General features: G+C 37.7%; 1 protein-coding gene across 1 annotated transcript in view; it reads right to left on the bottom strand.

Moving 5' to 3' along the window:
• Nucleotides 1-1,261: 1,261 nt before the first annotated feature.
• The window catches only part of CUNH7orf31 (chromosome unknown C7orf31 homolog), a 62,260-nt gene continuing 55,300 nt past the window's right edge, over nt 1,262-8,221 (bottom strand). The window contains exons 8-10 of the mRNA XM_007946497.1: nt 5,793-5,967; nt 5,413-5,504; nt 1,262-2,077 (exon numbers count right to left, since the gene is read on the bottom strand). Of these exons, the coding sequence (XP_007944688.1) occupies nt 1,262-2,077; nt 5,413-5,504; nt 5,793-5,967 (1,083 nt within the window). The remainder of the gene's footprint in view (nt 2,078-5,412; nt 5,505-5,792; nt 5,968-8,221) is intronic.

The following is an 8,221-nucleotide window of genomic DNA, read 5'->3' as shown; positions in this document are numbered from 1 at the left end:
AAAAAAAAAAAACAAAGTCATTGCTTTTTTATCTGCAGTAAATGGTTGTTTCTCTTCTCTAGCATAAGTTTAAAGGGAAGGAAACATATCCAACTTGTTCCAGTAGTAATGTGTGTATGCAGAGCATTTTGGGTTCCTTCTTTTCTGCTTACTGTTATTTTGTCCACAAATTTACATGAATGAAGATGGTCCACATATTTATAATATAGTTTATATAGTTGCTCGTCCCTCAGTTAGCTAGGCATTTGAATTTTGTCCTTTCCACCTAATTTTATTTCTTAAATTTTTTTTATTGTGATTTAGGTGATAGTTGCCAGAGCATATTCATTTTCCATACAGCAGTACATACACATTCTGTTTCATGACATTGCCTGCCATTGCCCACAGTGTAACAGCTCTCTTCCCACTTCCTCCTTGTAGTTACCTCTTTCCTGTGTGCTTCTTTGCTATACATTCCTGCCCCCTGAGCTATCTCCCTATGCAAATACTGCCCTTCTGTTCTACCACAATTGATCATTCTAAGGAGTGTATCTACCCGATGTAAATGTTCACCCAATATGCCTGTCTATTGTTTGACTGGAAGCCATGGAGTAAGTTCAATTCCAGACCTGAAGGGTAACTAGGGGCCATGGTCTCCAGGAGTCTCACCAGGCTCTATCTGACCAGTAAGCCTGGTCTTTTTTTTTGAGTTTTGTTGTACATTGTTCTCCCACTCTATGCAGGATCTCCTATACTGATCCCTTTATGAGTGGTTGCCAGTGGTAGCTGGGCACTATCTATTTTTTTCTGGTCTCATGCTCATATAGTCTGAGGTCCACCTAATGTTATTTTGTACAAATATTTACATAAAGGGGTAGTGCTCACATATTTATTTCATTATGGTGCTATTAAGGTATAGTCATCTGCCATTTATTAGGTATTTGACTTTTTTCAGATTTTCATTTTTGTAAAACGATGTTGGCTTTATTGTACACATTTTGGAAAACTTCCTTAGAGTATAATTTGAAAATGAGATTAAAGACTATACATTTTCTAGTCCTAATATTTTATTGCCAAATTGTTAAACTTTTCAAGAAGTCAGAACATCACCTTTTCTGGGTTCTTCTGAACAGATCCTAACTTAAATTCCTGAAAACATAAACTTCATTAACAAGAGCATTATGGCTTATCTTGAAAACAGAATCCAGCAATAAGAAGGAAATTCTGTTATAGTTTTTCTTTTCTTCCAAGAGAATGGGTTTTGAAGGGATGCATGACAATCTCAATTGTAGAAATAATAGGAGTTATGGCCATAGAATTGGTGCTTCATCCCTGATTGGTCCTTATCCCTGAGGTCTCTATGGTCATCTAGAATTGATTTATGGAAACGTTTGCGTTCACCAGTTTTTGAAAAAGAGTTCTTAAGGTCCAGCAGGTTGGTCTGAGGCTTGGCCACACCTGCTCTAGGAATCCAACTCAGGATAGGTCTTGCTTCTTTGTTGTCTTCCATGTTCAAGGCCAACTGATGTTCTTCTGGCTTACCGAAAAACTGTTCTAAAGTGAAAGCTTCTGTGCCATGTTTATTTTGTAACATACTAGGCTTACTAAGGCTATTAGGATCTTGACACACAGTATACTGGTCAGATTTAAAATGTTCATAGTGAATATAATTGTTTGCTTTAGAGTGAGGTACAGGTTGGGGTTTTACTGCCAGCTGTCTCCAGTATAAATCTTCTGTCTTTTTAGTATCCGTGACTTTTGGAAATGGTTTTATGCTGTAAAGGTCAGTCAGAACTTTTGTTGGGTAACAAGATGGAAGTGCATAGCAGGATAGCAAGCTCTGTTCTTCCTTAATTTTCTCTTCAATGTCCTGGTTTTTATGGGTCACACCGGCCCGTGTGTTATCCTTAAGTGCCCTCATTTCTTCAGAACTGGGTATAAAGGTATGAAAAGTACATAAAACTGTGGGAGTACAATCTGGACAAGAAGGTGGCTTTTCCTGGACAGTAGCCTCCAGAGAACGTCGGTCATTAATCATTCGAGCAATTCGTCCTTCCAATGGTCTGACGGGTTTTAAGGCAGGATGGAATTTTTCTTGCTGTAGTGGTGGGATAACAAGAAGAAAATAAATTAATTTATAAATCTGGCATTTTGAGGATGTTGCTGCAAATGGCAGATCAAGTAAACAAGAGGTGGGTATAGGAGTGCACACTATGGTGTTCTTTGATACTTATTTAAAGCCTATTGAAATTCGGGTGGTAATAAACATATTTATCTCTTCTACTGGTTTTTGCTAAGATGGAAAAGGCATATTTTTAATTTATCTACAGAGAAGCTCCTTTATGTAGGAACTCATTGCATTCAGACTCCTGAAGATATAAAATAATCATCGCAACAAAACTTCTACCCATCACCGACTGATGACGTTAAAAGTACAGTTATTTAAATCTCAGCCAAAGCATTCTTTATTAGGCCAAGGCAGGAGGTTCTTAAACCTTAGCTGAGTCAGAATCACCTCTGTAGTGGGCAGAAAATGAGACCTAGGCCTGACTCTCTGAGATTATGATTCAAAAGGTTTGCAGTGGGGGTAAAGAATCTTCATTTTTAAGGAGTACGTCAGCTGGTGCTTTGGTTGGTGATGTGTTCACTATGTTTTGAGAAATACTGGTCTGAGGCGGGGTTTTCCTGTTTGTTGTGTACTTCTTTTTTAGGTATTTTATAAATAGTGTTAATCATGTCTGCAGTGAGTATATTCAAAGTGCTACTAACAGATATATGTCTAGCAGGGGGAGGTGAGAAGGAAATGACTGGGAAAGGTCATGAGGGAACTTTCTGGGATGATGGATCTATATCTTGATATGGGTTTAGGTTACAAAGATGTATGAATTTGCCAAAACTGTATGAACGTACACTTACGATAAGTGCAGTTTCATTGCACATAAATTTTACCTTCAACTGAAAAAATCCACAAATCTTGAACTCTGGTTAATGATAAAAAACCAAAAACCAAACTCACTGCCATTGAATCGATTCTAACTCATAGCAACCCCCTTTGGGTTTTTGAGGTGGTAAATTTTTATGGAAGTAGATTGTCCAGTCTTGCTTCTGTGGAGTGGCTGGTGAGTTTGAACTACCAGCCTTTTGGTTAGCAGTCAAATGCTTTAGGCACTATGCTACCAGAGCTCCTGGTTAATGATACACATGCTAAATGTTTAAGGGTGGAGTACACTAATATCTGCAGTTACTCTTATATGCATAAAAAATAATAGAGTAGATTGATGGATGGATACAGCAATGAAGATTGATGGATCATGTGACATAACAAATATAATCAGAACCCATTGCCATTGAGTTGATTCTGACTCCTAGTGACCCTATAGGGTAGAATAGGGATGCCTCATAGGGTTTCCAAGGCTGTAATCTTTACAGAAGCAAAGCAACACATCTTTCTCTTATGGAGCGGCTGGTGGGTTTGAACCACCAATCTTTCGGTTAGCAGCCAAATGCTTAGCCACGCACCACCAGGACTCCTTAAAACAGAGTGATATGTTATGGCAGACTCTAAATGGTGGGTAAATGGGTGTAAACTGTATTTCAACTTTTAAAAAAATATAAACACATACAAAAGTTGAAATACATTTTTATAATATTGTTAATAAAAAAGCATAAAAAAAAGCTAAGAAGGAATGAATGTATAATGATGATATAATTGACAGCAGACAATAAAAATAGAAGTGGTGAGAAAATAATAACCGTACTGTGGATTTACAAAAATAAGGAACATCCTTTTAGAAACTAATCTGTAGTTGGAAGAATTTCCATACTGAATTATTAAGACATTTATTATAACCTTTAGCTAATCAAGTTTGGGTAGATACTATGAAGGAAAGACTAAAACCACCCAGTTGTCTGAAATACTTTGTTAAATTTGTCATTAACAAAAAAGAAGAGGGCTTATCATATCCTACTTTGATGGTTTCCTTTAATGCAAGAAGCAAATTTTAGTACCTTCATTTTATTTTACTACAAAATAAATTTTCATAAGCACCTCAAAGTCTGTTATTTATGTTTCAGTCAGAAATCCACAAGATTTACTGAAACTTCCTTATGAACATCAAACTATTTTAGGTGTATTTTATCTTATTATTCAAAACAAAAAAACAAAACAAACTCACTGCTATTGAGTTGATTCCGACTCATAGCAACCCCCTTTGGGTTTCTGAGGTGGTAAATCTTTACAGAAGTAGATTGCCCATTCTTCCTTCTGTGGAGTAGCTGGTGGGTTTGAACCACCAGCCTTCTGGTTAGCAGTCAAATGCCTTAGGCATGAAGCCACCAGAGCTGAAAAGTCAGTATTTAAATGTTGATTTACTTTCATGATAGTCTTGCATATTCTTGGCAAGCATACTTTGCATAAGTGTACATGTATTTCCCTGTAAAAAATGATAAAGCTGCTTCCTGAGTAACTTTCTTCAAATCTGTGGAAATCTAGACAGTTTATGGAATACAACTGACAATGTCAGGGTATACGTATAATATTTTATGGCCTTAGTGAGTACTCATTACAAGTGAAAAATAAAATTAAAAACCCTTCAGGGAATGAGAAAGCACAGCCTATGGAACTACTTCTGCTTCTATGATTATATATCACCTTAGGAAATACTGAAGCTAATGTAAAATGAATGTGTACAACTCAATCGGAAAAAGCCTGAGAGTGAAGTCATCTTACAGTTGTTTTTTTATGTGTCTTTGCACAATTTATATCTCTGAAAATAATAATTTTGTTTTGAAAATTTTGTAGTTTTAAAGGATAAAGTTTAGGCCCCAATAAAATAACATATATGCATACTAATAAGTCATTTCATTTTATTTACATAGTTAAGCCAACAGATTATAACTTCTTTCACTAAAGGGCTTGATAATTTCATTCAGAGAATTTCATAAAATCAATTAAGAAATGCCTATTGCTATTTGCAGAGAATTTATTGGCTTTTGGTTGTAATTCAGCCAACTCTCAATTATTGTGGAGATCAGAAGGAAGCCTCCATCTCTTCAAAAGCAATGGTAATATACAAGATACACAAGTATGCAAATATTCACAGAATCATCAAAGAATCTCATTAAATTAATAATTAAACTCTGCTCTTGTGTAAACCAATTCCTTTGTAAGTTATTTTAGCAACAGTTATAGTAGGAAATCTATGAAAGCAGAACTGGGAGGAGGAAAGGACACTTTTTTTTTTGTTCTTCCAAATAGTGGGCAAGGGTATTCAAACCACTTCTGAATTAACTTCTAAAATGAGTAAAAATTTCCCTTTGTTAACTGGGTCACTAATAATCAAGAATCAAATAAAAAAATGGGCAAAGCAAAAAGGAGCCCAGCATCTGTATACTTTCCCCCTAAATAACTGAGAGTTGACTGCAATTACTTACAGGCTCTGGGTCAAATCCTATCTGTCCAGTTAAGTCGGCTACCTCCTTTTCATGGTAATCATCCAGTTCAAGGGGGTTCATGGGCCCCAGACCTTAATGGAAACATTATGTCTTATTATTCTGTTAGAGTAAATGAAAAATGGCATTTAAATTACCTTTTATAGGAAAACATACCCATTCCCTTTGTAATATAATGAGAACCAATGAAATGAAAACCTACCCTACCTCCCAGCTACCCACTAAGAGAAACTTATCACCCATCTTAATTCTTATTAGTTCATAGACTCAGAAACAGGGGGAAATATCTAAGGATGAGAGCTTATAAGAGCAACTGTCAAATATTCCTATTTTTTTTCCTTGTTATTAAAATGAAGTCACACCTGTAAAATCATGAGTGTATGTTGTGATCCAGTGGGACTTCTCCAGATTTCTTTGTATGTTGGCTTCTTTTAGAGAGTTAATAGGATCCCAGGAATTTAAAGAAGTATTAGGAGCGAAGGTCTTAGGAGGTTTTGGGTAGAACACTGGCTTATTTTTCTCAACACATTTAGGAAACTAGAAAATGAACATAAAGATTAATGCTATTAATGACATTTAGTAGAATAAGGGCCTTTACGTAACCTCACAGGGAAACGAGACAAAGGAAATTGGAGGCTGAAGTCAGATCCTATTTCTTTCTTCATTAATTACTAACATTCTGCCAGCTGTAATCATATTTAGAGTTAAAAGCAATCTTTTAATCAAAGAAACAATGAAGTCTTTTCTAGAAGTCTTTTGCTTTAGCAGGGACACTGATAACGAACATTCGAGAAATGTCCCTGGAAATATATTATATCCCATGAAATTTTATTAGTGATACAAAGGACTCCTATGTGCTCCTTTGGGTAAGTTTAGCCGAAATTGTGTGGCTCCTACTTCTCCTTTCCTGCCTGAAATGACACCATTTGAGCCATGAGGTACTCCCATCCAGCTCAGCATCTGCTTTATTTTATATCATCATCCAGGAAAGTGCAAAAGTTGATTATGGTTTGGATGAGCTGGAAGAATGATGGAAAGGTCAGAAATTAAGAGCAATTAGACTATTAAGAAAGTGAGATTAATCATCAGAGAGAAGAATTGAATTCATCAGTCAAACATATTTATGTACAAAAACACTGTGGGGGGTATACACATTACAAAACGTTCTGGTCTCAAAGGGCTTGTAATTTAGTTTACAAGGAGGAGATATAAAATACATGTGAAAATTACTGGTTATAGTCAGTAAGTAAGGCACTCTGGTGGCACAGTGCCTAAGCCATTTGAGTGCTAATCAGAAGGTTGGTTGTTCAAGCCTACCAGCCGCTCTGTGGAAGGAACATGGGCCAATCTACTTCCATAAATATTTACTACCTTGGAAACCCAGCAGGGGTTGCTATGAGTCAGAATCAATTCAATGGCAGTGGGTTTGGTTTGGTTTTGGTCAGTAAGTGTTGTAGAAAATTATTGCTTATAATCAGTAAGGGAGAAATCACTTCTGTGGCAAAATAATGCTTTATAAATTATAACACTTTCTAGTTTTCAGAGTGGTTTCATATGTCAGTTAATCCTCATATCCTTTGAAGTTTATAGGACAGATTTTACTGAAATCATACAAATAAATTTTATGACTGAAACTCAGAGAAGAAAGCAATCTGCCTGATACCACTTAGTAAATGGCAGATAAGAGAAAAGTAGACCATAGGTGTCCTGACTTGATTCACTGACTACTACACACAGTGCGGTGTAGTAAATTACCTGGTATGGCTTTTCTAGCCATAAGTCTTTGTAAACTCCGCAGTGGAATTTGCCCTGAGCAATTGAGGAGCTCCTGATCATTAAAGTTATCTGTCTGGGGTATTTCTGTTGAGAGTGGCACAAAGCAATGTTCTGGGAAGTTCATTCTCTCTCAGGTGTTTAGAATTCTGATTTATGATTAGTTAGTTTGGCTACTCTGCCAGGCTCAAAAGGAGGCCTCCTGGAGGCAGAAGTCTCTCTGACTGCTGGTCGAGAAAGATGTGCTGCTGAGAGAAACATGCTCCTGAGAAACACACACTGCTGAGAAAGAGACACCGAGAGACATGCATTGCTGTGAAAGAGACACCGAGAGACATGCGCTGCTGAGAAAGAGACACCAAGAGACAAGCATTGCTGAGAGACACCAAGAGACACCCACTGCTGGGAGAGTGGCTGAGAGAGACTGTTGGCTGAGAGACGGCGGGCTGAGAAAGACTGAGCATTTTTCCTGAACTTGAATTGGTAGCCTGGTGCTTCCCTAATAAACCTCATAATCTGTGAGTTCTGTGTGGCCACTGCAGTGAATTATTGAACCTGGCAGAAAGGTGGTGAGTGCTGTGGGAGGAATGGTTGGTGTCAGGGTTAGTGAAAGGGCTGGAGGGAGGCAGCATGTCTAGCCTAGCAGGAATAGGCCTTGAGCTACTGATGTTGATTCTGTCTTCCTCTTGTGCGGTTAGAGGAGGTCAGAAGATGCAGCCTCCCTGCCCTTTTGGCACACAGAAACAAATGAGAGTTGAGTTGAGCCTTGAAAAATTATTAAGTTTTAGATAGGCAGAGAAGCCATGAGGGGAGGACATTCCAGGATTGGGAATGGGCTGAACCCTAGTTCAGAAGAAGAGCTAAATAGGTGGGCTGTGTTCCAGGACCAGGGAGTAGAGCCAGGCTACAAGAGACTAAGCAAGGCCAGAAGGCGAAGGGTCCTCACAGTTTAGTTAGGAGCCCTGGTGGCGTAGTGCCTAAGGCATTTGACTGCTAACCTGAAGGCTGGCAGTTCAAA

This window comes from Orycteropus afer, unplaced genomic scaffold (genome assembly GCF_000298275.1).
Source record: "Orycteropus afer afer isolate SDZICR_OR568_19922 unplaced genomic scaffold, OryAfe1.0 scaffold00008, whole genome shotgun sequence".
NCBI classification, from domain to species: Eukaryota; Metazoa; Chordata; class Mammalia; order Tubulidentata; family Orycteropodidae; genus Orycteropus; species Orycteropus afer.
The sequence above is the reverse complement of the archived record's forward strand: the minus strand, read 5'-3'. Positions and strand labels throughout refer to the sequence as shown.